The sequence below is a fragment of the Galeopterus variegatus genome, unplaced genomic scaffold, assembly GCF_000696425.1.
Source record: "Galeopterus variegatus unplaced genomic scaffold, G_variegatus-3.0.2 Scaffold8411, whole genome shotgun sequence".
NCBI lineage: Eukaryota > Metazoa > Chordata > Mammalia > Dermoptera > Cynocephalidae > Galeopterus > Galeopterus variegatus.
In genome coordinates this window covers 36,779-62,993 of record NW_007734522.1, presented here as the reverse complement: position 1 = coordinate 62,993, position 26,215 = coordinate 36,779, and the positions used below count along the sequence as shown (strand labels likewise).

The 26,215-nt window shown below is 46.6% G+C and overlaps 1 protein-coding gene across 5 annotated transcripts in view; it reads right to left on the bottom strand.

The window, feature by feature from the left end:
• Positions 1–1,775: 1,775 nt before the first annotated feature.
• The window catches only part of LOC103608433 (up-regulator of cell proliferation), a 44,127-nt gene continuing 19,687 nt past the window's right edge, over positions 1,776–26,215 (bottom strand). The window contains exons 1-7 of one of the 5 annotated variants that reach the window (XM_008592858.1): positions 18,428–18,899; positions 10,053–10,079; positions 9,687–9,757; positions 7,517–7,567; positions 7,263–7,301; positions 2,251–5,180; positions 1,776–2,207 (exon numbers count right to left, since the gene is read on the bottom strand). In XM_008592858.1, coding sequence (XP_008591080.1) covers positions 2,587–5,180; positions 7,263–7,301; positions 7,517–7,550 — 2,667 coding nt within the window. In that variant the 5' untranslated portion in view covers positions 7,551–7,567; positions 9,687–9,757; positions 10,053–10,079; positions 18,428–18,899 and the 3' untranslated portion in view covers positions 1,776–2,207; positions 2,251–2,586. Of the gene's footprint in view, positions 2,208–2,250; positions 5,181–5,874; positions 5,964–7,262; positions 7,302–7,463; positions 7,568–9,686; positions 9,758–10,052; positions 10,083–18,427; positions 18,900–26,215 lie in introns of those variants that run through there. The other 4 variants (XM_008592862.1, XM_008592857.1, XM_008592859.1 and 1 more) reach the window with 4 other exon arrangements.

Below are 26,215 nucleotides of genomic sequence, written 5' to 3'. Positions count from 1 at the left end.
TCTTGCTGTGCTGCTTGGGCTAGAGTGCAGCAGCTATTCACAGGCGCAACGCCACGCAACCTGTGATCAGCACGGGAGTTTTGACCTGCTCTGCTTCCAACCTGGGCCAGTTCATCCCTTCCTAGGCAACCTGGTGGTCCCCCATTCCCAAGAGGTCACCATAGTGATGCTGAACTTAGTGTGGCCACCTGATCAACAGAACACTACAGCCCACAACTCCTGGGCTCAAGTGATCCTCCAGCCTCAGCCTCCCAAGTAGCTGTTACTACAGGTGTGTACTGCCATACCCCGCATCTATTTGAAAATCTGATGAAAGCTATGAACTCTTGCCCCAGAAAAAAAAATGCATACACCTAAGTTTCAAAGATTGAACCTATCTTTGAACAATGGACAGACCCCATGTAAAGAATCCTTAATTTGTAAGTACCCACTAGGGCTGGCTTCCCTGTTTCAGATTTTAGGAATAGCCTGAATCAATCTTTAAGGGAACTGTTTACATTTGATAATTCTAAGATAGGTTTCTAGTGCCTGAATTTGAGGCCCGGAAATATCCTGGGTAAAATTCCTACAGTGCTGAAGAAGCCTTTGAGCAGCTTCTTTGACTCAGGTGGGAAAGAAAGTTTTGGTATTTCCAACTGAACCAATGTCTTACAATCTGTGTTATTTCAATGATCCAGGAACAGATGAAAAGTTTCTAGAGCCTGAGGATTAGAGACTGTTTTTGAATTTCAGAAAGGAATGGTCTTCCTGTACTTAGTAGCAAAAGATCAGGTTTGCAGAGTTCCTGAACTGCTTTCAGCCCGTTTCATGCATCTGGAACTAGGCTCCAAGAATGCAAGGGCAACACTTTGAACATCAAGGGAGCGGCGGGTGAAGCATCCTGGGACTCAAGGAAGCCATGGCAGGCAGGCGGGCTGCCAAGCACCTTCACTAAGAAAGGCTACCAGTCCCCAGCTCAGAGTGCACTGGAGCCAAGGGCTCCCTTGCTGAGTCTAATAAAAGGAGTAACAAGATACATGGTAGGAGCTCCTGTCACAGCCTGGGGAAGGACCTAGTGTCTCTGAAGTCAAGAAACACAGAGGGAAGGAGTCTTCAAGGCCCAAGCAGCAAGGCTCAGAGGACCAAGCAGAGATTCCTAGAGCTGGTGGGCTTCCAAGGCTCAGAGAGGTGATTAAGGCCCTTGGGGAGGGCTGTACAGGCCAAGCATTGGGCTCAAATGGTGGCAAGTGGGCCATGGGTGGATTCCTAGAGCTGGTGGGCTTCCAAGGCTCAGAGAGGTGATTAAGGCCCTTGGGGAGGGCTATACAGGCCAAGCATTGGGCTCAAATGGTGGCAAGTGGGCCATGGGTCACATCAAGAATGTCAGAGGAGGGGATAGCACTGATGTGGCAGACAGGGGTGGTCCTGGAAGCTGTGGGAGCCTAAAGAAGAGGAGAGGTTGGAAGAGGGGCACAGGGTGTGTGCGCGAGACCCATGCTCACACATCGATCCCACCCCAAGTGCAGGGCTGAGCGCTTAACTGCTCTGGCCCCCTTTTCCTCACCTGTGCAACGGGGTAATGATGGGGACACCTTATAGTTACTGTGGAGAGATTCAGTCCCATTCCCCAGTAGCAGCCTGAAGAATGACTCTATGCTCAAAGAGAGTACATGACATGGCATTTTTGTATGCACGTCTCTGAGGTGCCCCCCATTCCAGATGCTCTCCTGCATGCCCCTCCTTAGACAGATGCTCTTTGCAAAACAGAAGATTAAGGCACAGAGAGGCAGAACCTGCCCACTACTCTTGTGAGCATTCACTCATTTCATTTATTCAACAAACATTTATTAAGCCTACAGTGTGCCAGGCCCTGGGGACACAGAACTGGATAATGTACAGTCCCTGCCCTCAAGGAGCTCACAGTCTGGGAAGTGGGGGCAGACATGTAAACACACAAGTTACAACGCTGTGTGAAGTGTGTAGCAGAGGTATAACAAAGTGCTGTGGGCAGAGAGAGTGCCTGGTGACCTCTTCCTGGGGGGCGCAGGGAAGGCGACACAGATCAGTCAATAAATATGGAGCCATGGTAGTGACTACACAGAGCAGGACCACATCACCAACACATCTGAATGCTGGTCCACAGGGAGGCCCTTGGGTTGGGTGGAGACAAGGCCTACTTCTGCTTCCTCTGTCCTGCCCTGCCTACAGCGGCTGAGGGAGCTGCTCCCTTCTGCTTCCTCTGTCCTGCCCTGCCTACAGCGGCTGAGGGACCTCTCCAGGGGCCAATGAAAGAGAGCAGCTGCTCAAAGGGCTGGCCCCACAGGCGCCTGGACAGGTGCTCAGAGACCATGAACAAATTACTGCTTGTGTGTCTCCCCCACCCGGGGCCTTTTGTGTTCCCCAGAACATCTCTGAGCTGGTCTGGGAGGTTACCGCCTTTCTCAACTCTGTTGAGGAGACTCCAACCCTGTCTTTCGCTTGTCTTCCTTCTCACATGGATCTTGCACCTGCCACTCTCAGGTGCCAGGGTGCAGCCCCGTGTGGACACCCCATCAGAACAGGCTGCCGAAGCAGCCTCCTGCACCTGAACTCCACTGCTCTGAACGCTCACAGCCGTCTCACCAGCTCGATGAGCTGCTGGATGTTTTTGTTCTGGTTAGACAAGCCATTCCTGATGTTTTCTAGCAAGCATCTCTTCAATTCAAAAATGGCTTCACTGTACCCCAAGCTGACAGCAGCCATGGGAGGCGCTCCATGCCACAGGCCAGGGATGTGCCAGACGTGCTGCTTCTCAGGGTCGCAGAAGGCCAGGCCCGCCAGTGTCCGGAAGCCATCACCCTGTTTCTCCATTTGGGCTGCAGCTCTGCTCAGGTTGCTGGGTGGATCCAGAAGCTGTCTCCTGTCTCTTGGCTTGGGGCCAGGGGCAGACACATCATGGAGGTTCTGGTACACAAACTGATAGTTGGGCATGTGCCCCGTTTTTTCCAGTCTCAGAAATGCATGCAGAATAGCTGGTGGAATGTCCCTAGTTTCAGCTAAACTGACCATGGTGACATTGCTCAGCCCCATAAGCAGAGTGGCCAAGGAAGCCTCCAGCTCAAACCTGTCCCCAGTCGAGGTCAAGGCCCCACTTATCAACCCCCCTGAGTCTATCACCAGGATGTGGTCACAGCCCAGGTCCTGGCTGAAGCCCTCAGCCACTGTGATGAGCTGCATGAAGGCTCCTCGAGGACCACAGCTCTTCCCTGTGGCAAACCGCAGCCCGAACATGGTGTTGAGAAGCGTGGACTTCCCTGTGCCTGGCACCCCCAGAGCCGACAGGACCACAAGGCGCGACCTCCTCTCCAGTCGGACATGCAGCTCCTTTAGGAGCCCCGTGACCCAGCGGACGGGGATGCTCAGGGTGCTCCCATCAATCAGCTCCAGGGGCAGCCCCTTCAGCAGCAGCTCCAAGGCCAGGCCTGGGAAGTGGGCAAAGCGCCTCTGGCCTGCCGGCAGCCTCCCTGCCTCCACAAGGCAGCTCTCAGCCTCGTAAAACTGTCCCATTTCCCGCAGGAAGTGCTCCACCCCCAGGGGCTCGGGCCAAAGTGGCTCACTCAAGTCCAGAGTACCCCCGTGTTTTGGTCGCAGGGTGAGAAGTGTCTCCGGGGGTTGTCTCAGCCGAGGCTGGGCTACCCGCGCCAGCCCCCACTCCATCCACCGCAGGAAGTACTGCTTCTCACCCAGAGAGGGGCTGCTGATCCCCGTGATAAACTCCTGCACCCCTGAAGTGGGGTCGTGGCCATTCTGCTGCATTCGAAGTTCCAGCAGCCGCCGCCTCAGCTCAGCCCTGTGCTTCTCGGGAGGGTCCGAGGCCCACTGGAGCTGGCAGAACTCCTTCTCCACTTGGGCTGCCTTCCTCCAGGGGTCCCCTTGCAGTCGCAGCTCATCCCTTCGGTAGGCATCCGAGTCTTTGATCTTCCTGGTGATCCTCTCCATCCGGTCTTTTGCCTTCTGACACTCCTCACAGTCCTCGTCAACTCTGAGGCCCAGCTTGCGGGCTGCGTGTGCCATGTCCTCCACAGACACCCGCCTGCAGGGGGCCCGCATCACGTTGCCGACGATTGTGCGGATCCTCTTCACAAAGCTCTCGCTGTCGGTGCTGCTGACCTTCACAAGGACGTGCGAGTGGTCTATTTTCAGCACAGGAATGAGTTTGTTCAGGAATCTCAGGTTTGTGTTTCGCTTACCGCGGTAGGGACTGAGGATGAAGTAGAACCTCGTGGTTGGTTCCTTCATAGAGTACAGCAGCTTGTACTCCTTCCTGCTGATGTTGTCTGTCAGTATAAACACTGCTGAGGACACTTCCGTCAAGAGCTTAAACTGCAGCCAGTGAGACCCAATGTCACCTCTCAGGTTCAGAAAGGCCACAGGCTCAGGGAAGATATCCAAGTCCTCCCTACCGCTGGGAAAAAACCAGGAGATTTCTACCAACCCATCTGCGATCTCCCGGGGGTTGGTGCCCAGGTTGAGGTCCCGATGCCAGAAGCAGTCCCACTGCCGGTGGCCCGGGCTGAGGACAGCGTTGAGCAGCTGGGACTTAGAGTTGCTGCTGACGTCCATGCGCACGAAGGCGAAGGTGGGTGTCCTGCACAGAACCACACTGTCTTCTCGGAAGCTGCCCACCCCCCGCGGGGGCTGGGCCCACCATGTCCGCAGGATGCCCCGCAGCGCCCACAGCAGAAATGTGTGATAGTGGTTTTCTGAGTCAGGCAGCACAAGAGGAAGTGCGAACTGGCAGAGGGACATTCTCAACACTACTTCCTGTTGCAGGAAGCTGTCTGAGGACAGCAGGAGGGCGCAGAGAAGGTCCAAGGGGTTCACCGGTGTGTCGGGGGTTGGCAGCTCAGAAAAAGAGTAAATGTCGGCAGCAATGTCATCGGCCGGGTCCCAATAGATGACCTCCTCTTCCATCTGGTGCTCCTTCTCCACAGGCCTCGCGTCCGGGGGCACATCCAGCACCATGGTGGTGTTCCTGGCTTCTGCATTAAGGGCCTGCAGCTTCCTGAGGAAATTCCAGGGCAAGTCTTTGGGAACCTGAGGGGCCCAATTCTTCATGCTGTCAAAGCTGATCTGCAGAGAGTCCTGGAGGCTGAGTTTCTGGACCTGGTATGTCTCCAGTCCCAAGAGTGACAGCATTTCCTGAAGCCTGCTTCTCTCCACTGTGGAAAGAAATTGAGACATAAGTGCTCACCCTGCAATCCTGAGCCAGGGCCAGGGTACCACTCATGACGGAGAGCCCAGCCAGGGGTCAGTGATGGCTCCCTTCGGAAAGCAATGTGCAGGCATGGGAGGCCAAGTGTGCCCGAGGCTGACCTGAGGTCAAAGCACAGGGTGGAACCCCTACACCAAGGTAAAATAATTCCACTCCAACCACAGGTCTGTGTGACAGTAAAAAAAGGAAAGAAAAAAAGGACACTGAGGAACCACATTTAAGTACTGAGAGAGTTCATGTAAAAGTCTAGATTTCTACTTTCTCTAGAAACCTGAAAAATCTAACAACATTACACTCAAAATTAATTGGCTAGAGTGGAAAGCACATGCCCCCTAGATGCTGAATGCAGGCCCCACCTCCCAATCAGAACCCACTCCCACAGGATATTTCTGTGCTTCCGAACCCACACTCCAGGACCAGCCATGAACTCCCTCGTCCTCACCCCACACTACAGGACCAGCCCCGGGCTCTCTTATCCCATCCCATACTCCAGGACCAGCCGTGGACTCCCTCGTCCTCACCCCACACTCCAGGACCAGCCATGGACTCCCTCGTCCTCACCCCACACTCCAGGACCAGCCATGGACTCCCTCATCCTCACCCCACACTCCAGGACCAGCTGTGGGCTCCCTCGTCCTCACCCCACACTCCAGGACCAGCTGTGGACTCCCTCAACGTCACCAGGAAGTTCCCACAGGGGACAATATCACTGATTCACTCTCTGGTTTTCAATTAATGTTCTTTTCTCTTTGCAAGTTGGAGAATATTTTACAGAAAAACAGGAAAATATCACTAAGCATAGAGTGTGTCCAAAATCATAGCTAAACAACCATTTTGCAAATCTGAGACCAATAATGCAGTTTTTAATTTTAACTGTATTTACATGTTCAGTGCAGACTGTTATTAAGTGTGCTCTTCTTCGTACATATATTCAAATATCACCCTATATAATATAAACTCTTACTTGCTAGATGCTCAGTACAATACTATCTCCAAAAGTTCTGTCCAACATCCCAGGTCTTGGCCTGACATCTTACCAATGTTCATACCACACATAATTAGTTCACTTTAAATGTTAATGAACAAAATAAATAAATACAAATCCCACTGAGCTGCAGACTTTTCTCCAGTTCCTTTCTCAAGAGTGGAAGCAATGCATGTGATGCTGCCTTAGAAGCTCAAATAAACCACAAGGGGAAACCCTGGTTGATCCAGCCCTTCTCCTGTTTCCCAAGAAGATCAAGTGGTGGTTTCAGGAGCACTTCCCAGGTGGCCAGCAGGACTCACAGCACTGGACACAGGGCTCAGAGAGTTCTATGGGCAGTCTGGTTACAGAACTGCCCCAGAGAGTACAGGGGACCTGTGGATTTATTGATTGCAAAAACAAAGAACTGCATGGGAAAGAGTCACACTGTGGCAGAAGTCCTTCACAGGTGTTGTTCAGGCTTCCTAGTTCTGCCTGAATGAAACTAGGGACACCATTTTTCTTGGCTAGATGTGAAACAACTGTTTTTATTTTTTAAGTAGCATGGTAGTAAAAGTGAAGGTGGAAAAGCCAGAGTAAACAAACCTATTTATATATGCACCCATGCCCAATGTGTGGCCCTTGGCAGGCTGTTTGGCAGCTTTGGGCAAAGCCATTCATTGGACCCGATGAAGGGTTTCCAAAGCTGGCTGTGCATTAGAGTCACTTCAGGAACTTGTTAAAAATGAAACATTCCTGGCTTCTTCTCCAAAGATGTTAATTCACTACAGGCAGTGGATGTGGCTGATGGGGGGTGAGGGGTGGGAGTGGGGGCTGGTTACTCTATATGATTAGCAAACTCCCTAGGATTTTTTTTTTTTTTTAGCAATATCATTGATAGTGCATAAAGGGTTAATGAACTAGAGCATCCTATATCAGAGTGCCCTGCCTCCCCAGGTGATTTGACACAGTCAGGTGTGGGAACCAACTGCCTAGATAACATCCCCTCCAACGGGACAGGAAGCTAGAACACAGACAGAAAAAATAGAGAGAGAAAAGGCATACCTGTTGGAAAGTCATTGTCCTGAGCCTCATTTGTACCATCTATGGAAAAAGCAAAGGGAAATGAAGTGTCAGTCAAATAATGTGCCTTTGATTGACATAAAGTAACTTAAACTAAACCCAGAATCCTCCCTGCTTTTCTACCAAGGTAACAACTTCTCCCATTTGTGCAAAATATAAAATCCCAACTATTTTTCACTTTACCCATTCCCTCTCTTTCCCCAATTCAATTTGTTGCCAAATCCTGTAGTTTCTACCTCCAGAATGGAACTCAAAATCATCTCCTTCCATTTCTCTCCATTCCAAATCTAGAAGGAAAAAAAACATGCAGTTAGCTTCATCAGCAAGTTAGAACTTTCTATCAAAAAGTTCAAGCAAGGATATGTGGCTGATGTTTATTTTTAGTGCTATTACTGGCTTTAGTTTATCCTATATAAATTTTACTTTTTTTCAACAACAAATACATCACAAAACTGTAATAGCTGTACACAAGACAGAGATTTGCTCTAGGATATACTTCTTGTGGAATTTACTAAACTTTGTGAAAATAAAAAAATAAATAAATTCTTGAAACATATAGGTTAACCTTTGATTTTAGAAATTATTTAAATTGTAAATTGATATAATTCCTTGGTGCAATTTCAAGATCCATCACTTCCTATCAAACTTATATCTATTCTATCATAAGACCCGAGGTCTGTAATCATTTTAAATGATATTGACATCAGAGCACAAATAAGCAGGGAAGGAGCAGAGTAGGGGAAAATTGTGACTTACAAGTAAATTGTTATTTGTCCAATGTCTCTAACATCATGATAGGTTATCAACATTAATACTTTCATTATAGAATGTATTTAATTTAGTGCTATTCAGACATTTACATTGGCAAAAAAGATCTTAAAACCCTATATATTTGGAGTTGGGTGAGCAAGATTTTTCTGTGTGTGATTTTTGATCCAAGTAAAAGTATCTATTCCAAATTTTATGTTTTGAAAAGTTTATGAATCAAGAAAAGATTCTGGTATTTTCAGAATTATCAATTATCTCATGACTCCCATATAATCAGCCAGATAAACCTAACATTTCAAACTGTCTTATTTGATGTCTCTGGGAGTTAGACATGTGAAGAGCCGGAAAGAGAAAAGGAGAAAAAGAAAAGGGGGTTCAGAAAGCATGAGAATATAGGAGAAGACACAAGATGACCCACATAGACCAACCCCCAATACCAAGCAGTCAAAAGACTACTTCATTCTAACTCAAGAAAAGACATCAGAAGAATTTTTCCAAGAAATCCAAAAGGAGAGAAAATGGTTAGAGAAGTGAACCGGAAAATCTAGAGTTGCCAGAGATGGGGTAGAGATGACTCTGAGAGTATTTTTGAGCTGGAATCAGTAGTAACCTTCAGATTCGGAGAAAACAGGGCCTTGCTTGGTTGGGGATGGGAAAAAGCTCTCATGTGGATCAGAACAGATGACAGGTAGATGAGGTCAAGGACGCACAAGTAGCCAAAGAGTCAGGGCTACCAAACTAAGAAAACCACTGACTAGGGGTGGAGAGAGCCTGACATTCTTCAGCCTTCAGCAGACTATGGAACGGGCGGAAGGGCCCCACATGAGGACACAAGTCGGCAGCACACACGGGGGCCAGCATGGGCTCGGTCCCCTTAGCCAAGGTTTCTCTTACCAGGAAGTGGTCTAAATGTGACACAAGCTTAGGCTCTAACCCAATGGGAGCCCTGGGTTCAAGTGGAACACAAGGGCCAGAGTGTTGGCCAGGCTCCACCACTGAAAATGAGCCCAGTAAGAACTGTTATGAGCCTCCTGCTGGAACTCAGGTGGGGTAATTTAAACCATTTTCACCTGTCAAACTGACCTTCCCCCCAATTATTACAGTACCCAGTACTCACCCTATAGAGTTTTTCACTGAATTTTGGAATACTTGTTATTGGGCACTAAATGGACATTCAAGACTCCATTTCACACCTTGGGGCTGTTAGCATTAAGAGTGAAGTTTGGATATTCACATGCAAAAGAATGAAGTTGGACCCCTACCTCACAACATACACAAAATTTAACTTAACATGGATCAACAAGCTAAATATAATAGCTAAACCATATAACTCTTGGAAGAAGACATGCGGGTAAATCTTCATAACCTTGGATTTGGCAATGGATTCTTAGATATGACACCAAAAGCACAGGCAAAAAAAGAAAAAACAGACGAAGGATGAAGGATGCTTAAAAGAATAGATGAAGGATTCTTAAAAGGCCCTTAGATGGAATCTTCTTGTACAAGGAAACATAAAAGGCTTAAGCTTATTTATTTTTGATGTCCATGATCCCCAGCCCAGGGAGGTGCTGGAACCCAGAATCCCAAGGGGACAAAAGAAATACACCTACTTCAGAATGGGCCCACGTCTAACTTTACCTGCAATGGCCACGGCTGTTTGTCTCTCTGACGCTTTTATTTCTGGGGCCACTTCTCCCAAATCTGAACGCCTGGAATAATTTCAGAAGAAAATTATAATAATGAAATATCACTTTCACCTATCAAATTCGCTACACACAAAAATCTCTTGGGGATCTTTTAAAAACTACAAACCCTGGGTCACACCCCAGATCCAGAAAACCAGAATCCCTGAGAGCTGGTCCTGGGCATCACTGCTTTTACAAGTGCCCTCATGATTCTACTGTGCAGCCACAATTGAGCAGCACTCTCTGGAAACACCAGCACCCTCAGAAACTGCTGCAGAGAGCAACACAGCCACTCAGAAAGACAGAAAAATATACATACCCTTTGACCAGTAATTCCACTTCTATCCTATGGAAATAATTAAGATTTAGTTACAAAGATGTTAATGCCAGCTTTACATATAATAGTGAAAAATTGGATGCCTTTTAAAATCAAAGTCCAGTAACAAGGAACTACAGTCTTATTCTGCAGCCATTACAAAATATTCTACAGATTTCTTTTTGTGGACAAATAGATGTTAGATGAAATGTTATGAGAAGATGTGAATATGTTAATTAGTGGGGGGAAAAGTCAGGTTACATAACAGTATGTACAGTATGATTATAATTTAATAAAATTGTGCATATTTATCTATAGCTGCGTATAAAGAAATCTACAAGAATGTTGATCAAAAGTTAATCGTGCCCATGGTCAGGGAGGGGTGATACTGAATTCTTTTAAGCAGGTTTGATAACTGTAATCCAGTTAAGAACAAATTGGGCTGGCCAGTTAGCTCCGTTGGTTAGAGTGCGGTGTTTCAACACCAAGTCAATGTTTTGGATCCCCTTACCTAAAGCCAGCCCCAAAAAAAAAAAAAAAAAAAAAAAAAGACAAAGAATAAACTATTTTAGGTATCATAGGAATGAACAAATGAATCAATGTGTTGATTGTGCCAGGAGCCAGGGTTGTCACTGTTGAGAAAGCACATACAAATACGGGATGGAGAAAGTTACAAAAGAACGTACAGAGGCTTACAGGAACTGGAGGTACTGGTGTGAATTGTGATTTCTACATGTGTGCTCATATGCACATGTATGCATCTGTGCAGATGTGTATTTGTGCATTCATGTTTCTACTGTGTATATGCGTGTACACGTGCATCTGTTTCCTAGCTATGTCCTTACCATAAGGGCACTGTGCATGCCTGGCACCCTTTAATACCATCCCACACTAAAAGAATCAAGGACTCCTTGGAGATCCTGGCAGATATGAGGGCTGGGGTAGGCAAAGACCAGAGGAGCCTGAGCATCTTATTTCAGAAAGTCAGGAAGTGCTCGCAAAAGTGATGGCGCACATCGCAAGACATGGGAGCCAGCCTGCGGGGCTCCCACTGGCCAAATCTGGGACAATGTGAGCACAAACATAATGAAATACAGTAATTAATTTAAAACCATGGAAAAACAGGAAATAATGAGTCCATACAGATAATAGATAAAGAAATGGGGAAAAGAGAGGGCCCTTGCTCACAAGAGAATACTACATGTAGAGGGGCACTGCAGTCAGAGTAGGTCATTTTGCAACCATCATAATCAAGATTGGTTCAAGCACAAATAAACATCAATGCTAGGTCCTGAATGTTAACTCTCCAAGGAAAATGTGGATGAGGAGCATGATACTTGCCCAGTCTTAAAATGTTTCCTCATAAACAGCCTACAAGGTGCCAGGGAGAAAATAAAAAACAGTAATTATACAATGTAGAGCATGGGCAACACTCTGACTGGGTAATCGAAATGAACCTCAATAATGCAGACACGTGACCACCATATGACCACAGCTTGGTGCCCTGAAAAAGGCCACATCATCACCTACGCAGTGTTCTGGCTGAGAAAACAAAACCCTGATCTAATCATGAGGACAAACCCAAATGAGGGACGTTATGCTGGATGGGGAGAACTGTATGATCCCAGAAAGACAAAGAAGATATACCCAGATTAAAGGGTGCTAAAGAGGGCCGGCCTGGTGGCGCACTGCTACAGTGCGCCGCTTGGGAGCGCGGCGGCGCTCCCGCCAAGGGTTCAGATCCCACATACAGACCGGTTCCTGCTCACTGGCTGAGCAAGGTGCGGGCGCAGCACCGAGGGTTGCGATCCCATTGCCGGTCCCGGTACGGGCACGACACTGAGGGTTGCAATCCGTTGCCGGACACGAAAAAAGACAAAAAGGAAAAAATAAATAAAGGGTGCTAAAGAGACATGAAAAACTAACACAATACCTGATCCTAGACAGGATCCTGAACTAGGAGGAGAAATTTTGGGGTCAACTGACAAAATTAAAATATGGGTGCTATCAAATTAAATTTGCTGACATTGTTAACTGTACTGTGGTTATATGAGAATATTTCTAATCTTAGGAAACAAAGTGTGATGATATATGAAATTTACTTGCTGTAGATGACTACAAAGTGTCATCTCAAAACTCATATGTTGAAATTCTAATCCCCAAGGTAGCAGTATTTGTAGGTGGGGCTTTGGAAGGTCATTAGATCATGAGGGTGGGGCCTTCATGACAGGATTAGTGCCTTTAAAGGAGGCCCGAGGGACCTTGTTTGCCCCTTCCAGCAGTTGAGCACACAGCAAGAAGATGCTATGAGGAACTGGCCCTCTCCAGAGGGTGCCTTGATTTTGAACTTTCCAGCCTCCAGAATTTTGAGAAATAAATCTCTGTTGTTTATAAGCCACCCAGTCTATGATATTTTGGTTGTGCGAGCCCGAACAGACTAACACAGTCTCTAACAGTTAAGAAAAAGTGATGCATGTGTGTGCTTATATATGTGTGTGTATATGTATGCACACACAGAGCAAGAGCGAGAGAGAGAATGGCAAATGAGGTAGAATGTTAAGAAAAGGAGAATCTGGAAGAGGCCTTTTTATCTTTGTAACTTATCTCTAAGTAGAAATTATTTCCAAATAAAAGGTTTAAAAAGTTAAGGGTGGTCATAGTATGTCTGGATAGAATGACATCAGTTTATTTTGGTCTTATTTGAATTTTTTAAATACAAGAAACAAGTGTTAATTTAATAAAACACAACTATTAAAATGATAAGGTGAGTCAGGGTCAGGACAAATGGATGCTTCAAGAAGATGGATAATCTGGTGCTCTTCAAACCAATATTCTTGCAAGAGTTATTCTAAACTTGAGTCTGTAGCATGCAGAGGACAGAGCTCAGGCCCCTCGAGACACAGCAATTTAGCTCCTCCCTACATCCCCACTCAATTCCTCAGCAAGGCAAAAGTTTTGTGTTAATCGAATCCACCGTCCCAGAGGAAATTTTAGGCCCTTTGGTTGCCATTCCAGCATGTTCCTTGGAGTCTCTTCCTCTGCTCAGAGGCTTCTCTCACTCTCTGATCAAAGTTCCGGTAACTACAGTGTTCACTATGTCCATGGCTGTCTTAGTCACTTTACAGAACAGAACACTAAACAACCGTCCTGACTTCATCTGACCCTGATACTGATAAAAACGGAAGTTGTCATGGCCTTCTTTTTACTTCTTTGAAAAGAACATATATTGCTTTTGTAATAAGAAAAAAAACAAAAGTAACTTTAAAACAGGAAATTAACATGACTGGTTAAAAATAGTTCCCAGAGGGAAAACAGCAGGCTTGGCCCAGCAGCTCAAGGACACTGTGCTGGTAACTTCCAGGCAGGGAGAGGACAGAGGACAGGCACTCACAGACCACGATGCCGGTTGCTGGTCAGGTCTTTCTCCACCACACACAGGTGTGCTCCCAGGCTGGAAACTCACCCCGGGACACACATTCCTGACAGCACCCTGCACAGGAGATTAACTTCAACCTTTTTGATCGCACCCAAGAGAGCAGTGAGCAAGAGCAGCACTGTCTCAGGGATGACCTTGAGTTTGTGCTAATTTACAGAAATGTACATATGTTGGCAGACTATGTACTTTATTCCTGTCAACAAACTACTTGAGACACGTGACAACTGGTTGAGATGCACAAACCACCAGGTGGTAGGTGCAGCGCTGCTCCTGAAACCCTTGGGCTGTAACTGGAGGCAGGGCTGGGCCTTGCAGGAGAGAAGAGCATCTCATGTCTGCCTAGTGCTTTTCATTTACTACTTTAGTACGTGCTCAGTATCTTTTAATGCTTTTAACAGACTGAACTGTGTTCCCCCAAAATTCATATGTTGAAGCCCTAACTCCAACGTGACTGCATTTAGAGATGGGGCCTTTCAGTAATTAAGGTTAAATGAGGTTGTAAGGGTGGGGCCCTAACCTGATGGCACTCATGTCCAAACAAGAGGAGGGCTTGCGCTCTCCCTGCAGGTGCACAGAGAAAAGGCCATGTGAGGACTCAGCAGCCATCCAAAAGCCAGAAAGCAGGCCCTCACCAGAACTCAAATCTCCCAGCACCTTGATCAGGGACCTCTAGGCTCCAGAACCTTTAGTGAGAAAATTAACGTCTGTCATTTAAGTTACCAGTCTGGCATTTTGTATGGTGGCCCAAGCAGACTAACAGCTTAGAGGTTAGGTCAAGGGATTTTTCCAACATCACCAAGTGAGCAAACATACAGCCAGGACCCAAACATGAATCTTCTGGTTCCCTTCTAGTTCATAATTTTACAGCTCGGGTAGGTTTTACATAACTTGTAATTACAGCTAATAACTTAAAAAATTATATATAAAAAAAAAAAACCCAGCCAATCTGCCAGCTCTACTCCCTGTTGAGCTCAAGACCTCGTAGGTTTTACATAACTTGTAATTACAGCTAATAACTTAAAAAATTATATATAAAAAAAAAAACCCAGCCAATCTGCCAGCTCTACTCCCTGTTGAGCTCAAGACCTCACAGCCTTGCTAAGCCTCCTATGTCTGCACCACAGGCAGGGCTGGGCTAGGAGAGAAAAAAAACCAACAGCACTGGCAATGGCTCTAGCCATAGGCATGGGAGCTTTTTGCAAAAACGATTTGAAAATTGCTAATATCATTAATATTTTTTTCTAATTCCAAAACTAAGGTAAAATATAAAATACAGAAAAGTATCAAGAAGGGGCTGGCTGCTTAGTTCAGTTGGTTAGAGTACAGCCTTATAATCCTAAGGTCACATCGGTTTGATTCCTAGTACCAGCCAGCCACCAAAAAAAAAAAGTGGACGATTTGCCGGCCCGTAGCTCACTTAGGAGAGTGCGGTGCTGATAACACCAAGGCCATGGGTTCAGATCCCTATGTAGGGATGGCCGGTTAGCTCGCTTGGGAGAGTGTGGTGCTTACAACACCAAGTCAAGGATTAAGATCCCCTTACCGGTCATCTTAAAAAAAAAAAAAAAAAAAGTATCAAGAAAATGCTTTTGCTCTTTTTCCTGTCATACTTTTGAAAATTACCATGTTGCTCTACCTGTTCTGCTAATTGATACGCAGCACCGCATCCCAGGTGCCTGTCCTGCTGTCTGACTCATGCCTGTTCAGTTTAGGTCTTCTGGGCCACTCTGGCCTGCACTTGTTTTCCTAATTAGCATCTTTTGCTCAACACACTCCACTTCCTTATTCACTTAACTAATCATGAATATTTTCTCATATCCTTAACAACTCTGGAAAACATTCTACTTTTAATATTGGAGGCAATTTTTTAAAAGGTAAATATGTTAAGGTGGTCCTAAAATATGAAGATAAAATCACTCTCTAGAAATGAAACTAACCACCTCCATCACTTGCAAAAATAACCTAACCCTGTCTCAGCAAAGGTCTGTCAATAAATTGCTTAAACACAACAAAACAAACAAACAGAAGAGCCTAAGTCCTCTGAAGCCCCCCACTGGGGGCTGCCTGCACAGAGGCAGCTCACCCATCATCCTTGGAGGCTTCCCCACACAGACTTCTCTGCAGGGCAGGGTGACCCCACAGCCACCCTCACAGAGTCCAGGGTGTCTACAGCTCCTTATCACTAAGTTAGCAAGTGGATGTGCTGGTTTGTCCAAGTCTGGCTGCAGGAATCAAGACACTGACTAGCTTCAGGGCACAGATGGACTCCAAGCTGGGACCTGCCAACCAGGGTGGCCAGCTGGGCCTCCCCCTGGGAGCCCCTATACTGTAAATAGCATGTGGCTGGTCTTGTCCCTACTTCTGGCAGGTCCGCTTCTAGCACCCCTTACTCTGGAGGCCGTCTGTCTTGCTGTCTCTCCACGGAAGGTGGCACAGGGCTAAATTTGTCTTTTTTTCTCTTTTTTTCCTTTTCGTTTCTTTCTAACTGCCCAACAGAATTACCTAAGGAGCTTTTCTACTAACATCTGGAGATTCTGATTCAGCACACCTGGTGTTCCATGAGTAAGAAATGATCAACCAGGCAAATCATGCCTTTGTTGTTCCACTGACCTACCTCAGAGTCGGGCTCTCCTGGAGCAGTGCCCATCAATGCCTGGAATAAGCAGGGCAAACCCTGTGAGCAGGGCCCAGTTCTTGTCTTACATTCATCATGAATTCTTAGCAACAAACCTTGCTCCTTCACTGGGTGGTGCCAACAAAACAAGGAGGCCCAGGAAAATGATCCTGAACAAGAGGAGTGCTAGAGAAATCTGAGTGCAACTACTCACCGCATTATAACCAACAATATATCATTAACTGCTCGAACAATAAAGAGCCGAGCTCCATTGTTGATGTTTGATGCCAACAGCTTTCAAGTCCCCTCCCCATTTGCCCCACATCTGGGCCAGCTGGCAGAAAGCCCAGAGGTACCCTCCTCTGGCACTGCATAGGAACCCTCATGCAGGTACCACCTCCGAACTGAAAGAGAACCTCAAGCCAGTTGCTCTGACCCAAAAGCCTCACTATATGAGTAATAATGCTTTTCAAAGCCTCTTGGTGTATGCTGTGGGATGAACAGTTCATCCCCCAAAAAGTAAGTCCAAATCCTAACCCCAGTCCTGTGAATGCGACCTGACTTGGATATAGGGTCCTTGCAGATGTGATTATTAGATCAGGATGAGGTCATACTCGGTTAGGGTGGGCCTCTAATGCCATAACTGGTGTCCTTATAAGAAGAGGGAAATTTGAATACACAGAAAGAACACGATGTGACAACAGGGCAGAGACTACAGTGAGGTGTCTACAAGCCTAGGAACGCTGAGGATTGTGGGCACCACTGGAAGGTGGAGAGAGGCCTGGCCAGGACAGACTCTCCCTCAGAGCCTCTAGAAGGAACCAGCCCTACCAACACCTTAGTTTCAGCCTACAGCACTGTGAGAGTATAAATTTGGGTTTTTTGGAGCCACCCAGTTTGTGGTGCCTTGTGACAGCAGCCACAGGAAACTCATATGGCCTATGTGTGGCTTGACAGCTACATTAGTTTCCACCTTTGTCTTCAAATGGCCTTCTCCCCTCTGTGTGTCTGCTCTGTATTTCTTCTCTGCTTCTTATAAAGACACCAGTCATAATATGTGAGAACCCACCCTAATTCAGGGTGACCTCATCTTAACTAATCACATCTGCAAAGACCCTATTTCCAAAAAAGGTCACATTCACAGGTATTGGGGGTTAGGACTTCAACATATGTTTTGGGTGAACACAATTCAACACACAGTAACATCCAAGCCAAATCCGGGGAAGGGGCATCCCACCTCTACAGGGTGAACACATGCTTTGAAAAGTTTAAGGCTCACTGTGCAGCAGTAGGGGCCTGGCTAAGAAAATGTGCATGAAAGGTTCTATCAAGTAACACACAAGGACAAACATATGCCAGATATTATAACACTGGCTCCTGGGAGGGGGAGGCCAGAGTGACAGCTGGACTCCAGAGCAATGATCACTGCAATCTGCACTACCTGAGAGTGTTCGGAGGCGAGAATCGCTTTCTAACAAGCAGCCAGTCTTTGCCAAGGGTTCAAGGCTGTGTAAGTCTCACTGTACAATGGTAAACGGGGCTTTAAAACACAGCCCAGATCCTCCAGGAGCTCAAAGGAGAGGTAGGCAGCAACGCAGAGGAGCAGTCTTTGCACAGACACTACTAAGCACATCTATACTAATCTATAAGAGGGACCTCCCTGCCCTGCACACCTCACGAGGCTGCTGCAAGGGTCCAAAGAGATTTACGAACGTGAAGCAAGTCAGTGTCCTCTTGGACTTATCCACATATTTATTTACTGCTAGGAATCTTCAAGGTGTTTGGGACACATCAGTAAAGGACAAAAATGCCCTGCTCTTGGCTTTCATTCAATAAGGTGAGGGGAGGCTGACAATGAACAATGACTTTTTTTTTTTTTAATAGGATACACTAGATATTAAGCACTATGGAAAAAAGAAAGAGTAGGCTACGGTTAGGGGACCAGGCATGTCAAGAAGTGGGTAGGGGAAAGATTGCTGTGTTTGCAGGGTGGTCAGAGTGGTCTGCTGGAGAAGGGGCTGTGTGCGTATAGGCCTGAAGGAGGCAAGCTGCGAGCCACACGCTGCTGGGGAGAGGAGCACAAGCACCACCAGGGCAGGGCCTGAGGGTGCTCAGGAGTCAGCAGGAAGGCCCATGTGGCTGCGGCAAGGGGAGAAAGTGACCAGTGAGGAGGAGGAAGCGGCAGGAGAGGCCAGGAAGGCTGAGTTTTATGGGCCACAGAAAAGACTGGCTTTTATCCTGGACGATGGGGAGCCATGACAGGGCCCTGAGTCCGGGGGGACAGGCCTGCGTCACCGGCTGCTGGGCTAAGATCACGAAGGCTCAGACCTGGGCAGCAGCTCCAGTGGGGATGGTGCATGAGTTGGCTCTCAACATACTGGACGACGTATCTGGAAAGACCGCGGCCAAGGATAAGCTTCCAGGCTCAACCAGTTACTCCCATCTCAGATCCCCGGGGAAAGGTGGTGGATAAAGACGACCATGAGCAGACAAGAAGTGACATGCCTGCGGGAGATGCAGCAGACATGGGGGCTGGAGGACTGGAGGGCTAGGAATGTCAACCCCATCACATACTCAGGAGACCATGGTCAGCAACTTTCCTAAAGAACATATTCTAAGGCCTCCACCCAACACCAAGTTTCAGCCACCACGAAGTCGGAATCAACTTGCATTTTATCCATAACAGAAAGAAATTATAGTTCAGGCAGACCTGGAGAACCCAAGAGATTGACCAGAAAACTATTGCAAACGATGAGAAAATTAAGCAAGCTGGGGACATAACAAAGTTAAGATAAAAAGTAATTGCCTTCAGGCTGGCCCTGTGGCACACTCGGGAGAGTGCGGTGCTTGGGTGCACAGCAGCGCTCCCGCCGCGGGTTCGGATCCTATATAGAGATGGCCGGTAGGTTGCGATCCCCTTACCGGTCACAAAAAAGACAAAAAAAAAAAAAAAAATTGCCTTCCTATATCAAGATAGGTTAAAAACATGGAAGGAAAACTCCCATTTATAGTAGCAACAAGAAAAAATTGTAGATACGCAACACCTGTTCGAAATTTAAATACTGAAGAATATGAACGATTTGAACAAATGAAAAGGCATACCCTGTTTTTGAAAGGGAAAGCTTAACATAATTTTTTCATAATTTTTAAAGTCAATTCTCCCCAAATTAACCTGTAAGTGAATTTAGGGTCAAAAACAGATAAGCTGATTCTGTATAGAAATATTTGTACAATATCAGGAAAATTCTGAAAAAGAACAGGAATGAAGGAGGATAAAACCTGCCAGATCATAACACATGATAATTTAATAATGCTTTACAATAACTTAAGGTTGTAGTACTAGCTAATGAATACACAAACAGGTCAGAAAAAGGAGATCCCAGAAATAGGCCCAAATACAGTTGGAAATTCCATCTCTGATCTGAGTGGCTTTGAGTATCTGGAGGTTATTCCATTTACAACAACCTGAAAAAAAATAAAGGTAGATCCTTACTGCTCTTTCACCAAAATGAATACCAACTGGATCTAAGATTAAACTAAAAATGAAACAAAAAATACACTGAAAGAAAATATTAAAGACTTTTTAAAGAAAAATATCTGAGTAGGGAAATCTTCATAAATTCAGAAGACAAAATGATTAGCATGTGCTGCTGATAACACATAGGTCCAGGACTCCATCGCTGTGCTGGCCCGCCACCAAAGCAGACAAGACTGACAGACAGGCAAAACGGCCAACCGAGGAAAAGAATCTGCAGTACAAATGACAAGGATTCATTCTCTTAAGGTATAAAGACCTATGGACCCGTAAGAAAAAGCCAAGAATCAAAACAGAAACAAAACTGATAAAGGACACCTCTGCGACACATTTTGGGTTTAAAAAAGACAGAGAACAATGAGCCAGGCTCACCCCCAGTGCTGTGTATGGTGGGAGCACAGACCCTCAGGTAAGCATGCTTCTTGGAATAGGAATGGGAGGTGCCTTAATTTTCATCTACATCCCCTTTATAACTTTTGAAATGGATACCATGGGCATATATCACTTATTTTTAAAAATTAAGTTAACTAACAATTTTATCAAAAGTCACAGTGCCAAGAATCTAAAACAGAACCACCACGGCTAACCACAGCAGGAAAGCACACAGCCTCGAGTGAGAATCTCTGCTTCTAAGTTATGCCACTTTCAGACATCTTTTGCAAAGCCATAATTGACGGTATTATCCCTTCTTTCAATACAGCTTCTTACCCCTGGGAGCCATGTGAGCACATCCTTACTTCAGATGCATCCACGGACACTGGGGAGATGATGCATGGGCTGTGGAATCAGAGCAAAAACTACCAACTCCAACATTTCTGTTTGTGCCTCCACAACCAAATTAAAACCAACTGTAATGATTCTGAATGGGGTCATTTTGCATCAAGTGTACCTTAAACTGCTTAGCTGGGTCTCAGTTTTCTCAGCTGTATAATGGGGATAATACAGTACTTAGGGTGGCTGTGAAGATCACATAACTTCACATGTGCAAAAGCACTCAGAACAGTACAGGGCCGGCCCAGTGGCGCACTGCTACGGTGCGCCGCTTGGGAGCGCGGCGCTGCTTGGGAGCACAGTGGCGTTCCCGCCGAGGGTTCGGATCCCACATACAGACCGGTTCCCGCTCACTGGCTGAGCGAGGTGTGGGAGCAACACCGAGGGTTGCGATCCCGTTGCCGGTCCCGGTCCGGTACGGGCGCGACACTGAGGGTTGTGATCCGTTGCCGGACACGAGAAAAGACAAAAAGGAAAAAAAAAAAAAAAAAAAAAAGAACAGTACATAACCACACACTTGTTGGAAATGGGCAGGATCTAAATTTAAAAGAACATTCCTTAGAACTAGAAAGTCCCTGCTACTCATGGTTCTGGGTAAGAGGCCCTCCCCTGAACTGGGGTGGGCTCTTCTGTCTGTCTCCACAGAGAGGTCAAGCGCATGGCTGTTCCTTCTGATGAGGCCCTGGTGCACTCTGCCACCCATGGCAGGTTAAGTAAAGGTTGGAGAGCTGCTCTACAGAGACAGTACTTCCCTTATATCCCACATAGCTAGCTGCTGGCTGGCTGGACAATCCCAGATCCATGAAGGAGAGACACTGCAAAGTCTTGGTCCTGTTCGCAAAGTTGTGTCCCTTCTGCACAAGCTACAGCAGCTACTGAGCAAGCTAAGGGTTCCTGTCAGACTTCTCCCAAAAACCAAGACACATCTTGTTTGAGTTCATCAGTGCTTCCTCCTCAAACTGTGGTTTGTGGGCCCCTTCCCTTCCCTTCCCTCCCCTCCACCTGGCCGGAGGATCCATCTTTTACTGAATGCAGAGAACCTGTGGACTCTGGGACTGTGGCCTGGCCTATTTGCACCAAGCCAGGCTGCCAATGGGAAAGCTGAGCCCATCCGTCCCCACAAAATGATGGTGCTGGGAGATTATCTTCCATTACAGGAAGACAAAAGATTAAAATGAAGTCTTAAGTACTTTATTTTTTATTTATATATATATATATTTTTTAAAGATGACCGGTAAGGGGATCTTAACCCTTGACTTGGTGTTGTCAGCACCACGCTCAGCCAGTGAGCAAACCGGCCATCCCTATATGGGATCCGAACCTGTAGCCTTGGTGTTATCAGCACCGCACTCTCCCGAGTGAGCCACAGGCTGGCCCAGTCTTAGGTACTTTAAAATGTCCAATGTATGTTAATGGTAGTGCTTTTAGCTGCCAAGTAGTTAGTCCTTGAGAATTTCAAGGGGTGGTGATGTTCCTGAGGGAAGCAGGCAGGAGTGGCCAGGAGGGTGCATGAGGTCTCCAGCTGAGGTCGTAAAGGACAGTGAGCTGAGGAAGGGACCTGAGGAGGTCACAAGGGAAGAGAGGAGGGGGGAGGGAGGAAGGAGGAGAGGAGGGAGGAGCCATGGTACATGTGCCCTCCCTCCTCAGTCACGTCTGGGTCCACAGAGGAACCACTGGCCTTGGGTTGTCACCCAGTGACAGCTTCTCCTCAACCCTGACCAGTCAGACAGTCCTGGGTTTTGCACCTTCCTGGGTTTTACTTACTCAGTGACCTCATCCCTACCACATGTCCCACCTGTACGCAGCTCAGCATTCTCCCCAGACCCACCCAGAGCCAGGGTACCTTCCCTGAACTCAGTGTCTCTGACCTCTCCCAGGCCCACCCCACAGTACTGTGGATCCTTCCAGCCATCCTCAGCCTGGCTCCTTCCTTCTAGGACAGGTCTCCTTCCCTTATCGCTGGCCTAGTGTAAAAACAAATCAGTGCAACAATGACCACATTTTCTGAAAAAAAGCTGAGGACTATGAGATTACAGGCAGCCCTCCACATCCGTGGGCTCACATCCACAGGTTCAACCAACCGTGGATCAAAAATATTAGAAAAAATGGAGGGAGGGTAAAAAAAAAAATTAGAAAAAAATAATAATACGATAATAAAACAATACACTATAACAACTATTTACATAGTACCTACATTGCATTAGGTATTATAAGTAACAAAGAGATGATTTAAAGTATACAGGAGGATGTGTATAGGTTATATTTATATACTATGCCATTTTATATCAGGGACTTAAGCATCTGCAAACTTTGGTATTCATGGGGTCCTGGAACCAGTCCCCCACAGATTCAGACAGGTGATTCTTATGGATATCAAATATTACTTGTAGAATGTGGGTGGTTAGAACTTGACATTATTTGTGACTGTTTCTGAGGAAATACAAGGATTTTTTTTTGGTGGCTGGCTGGTATGGGATCTGAACCCTTGACCCTGGTGCTTGTTGTTATCAGCACCACGCTCTAATCAAGTGAGTTAATTGGCTATCCCAAGATTTCTATCTTTAAAGACTTGCTGAGTGAATTTGTTATTTGCTTCCTATTTATGACTCAATAATTCCATCAGACAGTCAAAAAGTCTGATGTCATGTGTTGGGAGGTATACAAAACCTTTAAAATCTGTAGGTGGAGGGGAAGGAAGTACCACCATTTATGAGGATAATCTGGTAGGATCAATTTAAAGACAGACAAGCCCTCTGACCATGAAGTCCAATTCTTCATACCAACTCTCAGTGCCCAGAGAGACACGGACAAGCAGCAGGATCTTAGAGAAAACTGGCAACATTCTTCACTGAATAACATAACCACACCATAGAATATTATATAACTATCAAAACTTAGGTAGATCTGTTCTTTGTTCTGACATGGAAAAAATTTCCAAGCATACTGTTGGGTGAACAAAGCAAGCTGCAGAACAGTATGATAGCACTTATGCAAATACAAAGCAAAGAACAAACACAATATGTAAATGCAAAGGAAAATGTCTGCCAGGTACTCACCAAACTCAGATGGGGGGGTGGGGGGGGGACTCTAGCTATTTCTGTAAGACTGTCTCTCTGGTAAGAGTAATAGACTATTTAAAAATACACCAAGATTTTAAGAGTGGTGGTCTATGGAAACCTGGATTACACTTTAGTTTTATTTTGTTTTATACTTTTTGTGTTTTTCAAATTATCTACCTGAGAATCTGAAAAAAATATATATTTTGCATTGGTAGCCCATGTTTGTCAAGTAAACTCGAGGAACTATATCCAGTGCACAGTTGGAAATGAAAATCTGTAAATTCAGGATGGATGGTTGTAACATGTTAAGAGTTAAGAACCCCTCTGAGAATCTGATGAAAGCAACAGACCTTGCTCCCAGGAAAATACACACTACCCCTAACGCTGCATACAATTACAGGGAGCCCCAGAAGCCCATCCACGAATCACGGACCCTGGGTTAAGAACCTCTGATTTAGACAACAGTTAAAGCCACAGAAATGGATGCGACCCTGCAGAGAAATGTGTTGAAATTAGCAGAGACAGCCTACAAAACCCCAGGAAGCCCCACAATGAAGAGGCAGGAAGAGGAGTTGCCAGGCAAGAGACAAAGACAGGAGAAAGGCACACAGTGAGGCCCATTCACAAGAAGGCAGATGGTAGCAGGTGAGTGGGTAGCCTGTGTCTCCTGCCCCTCTGCCTCCTCCACACTGCTGTCACATGGACTTCCAGAGCGCCAAAGCCATGGTGTCATTTCTTGACCAGAAAACACCCTTCAGGGAGTGGTGGGCAGAGAGCACACCATCGAGGCCAGGTCCCACAGTCAGGCCCCAGCCTCTCCTGTGGCCTTGTCTGCACTTAGCTGCAAACACTCCGGGCTGTGGGTCATTTCTCAAACACACCTTTTCCTTGGATGCCTTCAATCTTGCCATTTCCTTTGGCACAATACCTAGCACATTCGTAAGGTCCTCAAAAATGGTCAGGATTTCTTCTTTCTTTCCCAACTCTCTCATGGAGATTGTCATTTAGTAAAGAACATTGGATTTGGGGACTCCTCTATGAACAGCCAGTCAGGATGACCACTCTCCTCCTACCTCTACCCTCTATCTCTGGATTTGCTCCCCACATGCCTAGTGTAGTAGGTTTAATGTTTTCTAGTCAGCTGACTGAGACAGGCTAGGGGATCTCAGGAAGCACTGTCTCCCTGGCTAGCCTTTGATCTACCAAAGAAGCCTGTAGAGTAGCCACCTGGGACTTAGGTCTGGAGTTAAGAACTATCCCTAAATTTGTACACACTGTAACAGGTGCGTAATGGTTTTCCCCATAAAATGAAATAAAGAATACTAAAGGGTTTGTGTCTTCGCTTTGCAATGAGTAGCCCTCGGAAAATTACAAATAACTGCAGTCTCATGGGGTCACTCACAAACAGTTGGAACTGCAAATATCACATGCCACCTACTACAGGGACACAATTTAGGGACTACTGGCTTACAGAATTACCAGACCAGCCTTAAGACACCTCTGACCCATGTCCACAAAGCAATGCACTTGGCCCTAAATGCACCATGACTTTTTAAAAGCCTCATGGTGGCCCCACCCAGGCTCAGCCACCCTCATGCTGCCTCCAGGCCCTGCCTCATCCTTTCCTGACAAGAGGGGCAGGAATGCAGCGGGATCTTGAACCCCTAGGTCAGTGAGTCTGGCTTTTCCAGGGATGGGCCGTTGCTTACTCTACTTATGAGTTCAAAGTACTGCCTACTCAGCTGGCAATGAAAAGGCCTGGTCCCAGAAGTGACCACTGCCCTCTCTCCTCCCCCACTCTAGAAAGATAGCAGGCAGGTGGAAAATACCCATGACCTGGCTGGAGTCTACAGACCTGGGTTCAAACCACCTTGCTCCATTCAGGCCCACTGTTCTGAGCCTAATCCTTCCATGGCATGGCTCAGGCCTCATCTGTAAGAAGCATAATAATATCCATGGTCTCTATCCCACATGCCTACCCCCCAAGACATACCTGTAAGGCCCTTTGTGAATTGTAAAGATGTACGACTTGAATTGCTATCACAGCCAGTAGGTCTAACACCCTCTCAAATGATGAACAAGTCAAAGAATAATTTTACCAACTAAGGCATGACCTTGAGACTAATTTTCCTCCTCCATAAGATGAAGATGTTGGGTTAATTCTGGGTTAATCCCCAGACTTCGTGACTAGTAAAATTACAAAAACAAAACGGTAATAATGATTTGCTGAGGCTTTATTTTGCCAAGTGAGAATTTTTTAAAAATTACACACTATGTGTGTCATTATTTCCTAAAAGGAAGAAAATTTTAAACTAAAAATAGTAAAAAAGAGGTAATCATCAGAATAAGCCCAGCCACCCTAAGGAAGGCCCATGGACAACGCCTGAACTAAGGAGATCCCACAATGGCTTTAGGGGCTCTGGGCAAAGGGTCTGCATCTGCCCTCGGTCCTGACATTCTGGGTACGTCCTAACCACGCTGAAAACCAAGCATCAACTACCAACGCAGGCGAGTTTAAAAACCAGAAACAGATGCCGGGCGCTAGGGTGAAGCCTCTCCAGGCCTCCACGGGTTACCCTCGGACTCTGCGAGAACCCCCGCCCCGGTTCCCCGCCGCCCCCCAAGCGATCCCCCGCCGCGCCCCCATAGGTGTCCCGCCCCGCTGCGACCCCAGGTGACCCGTACCCCCGCCGGGCCTCCTGGGCCTCGCACCCACCCCGAATCCTCCTGGGCTCTCGTACCCCGTACCTC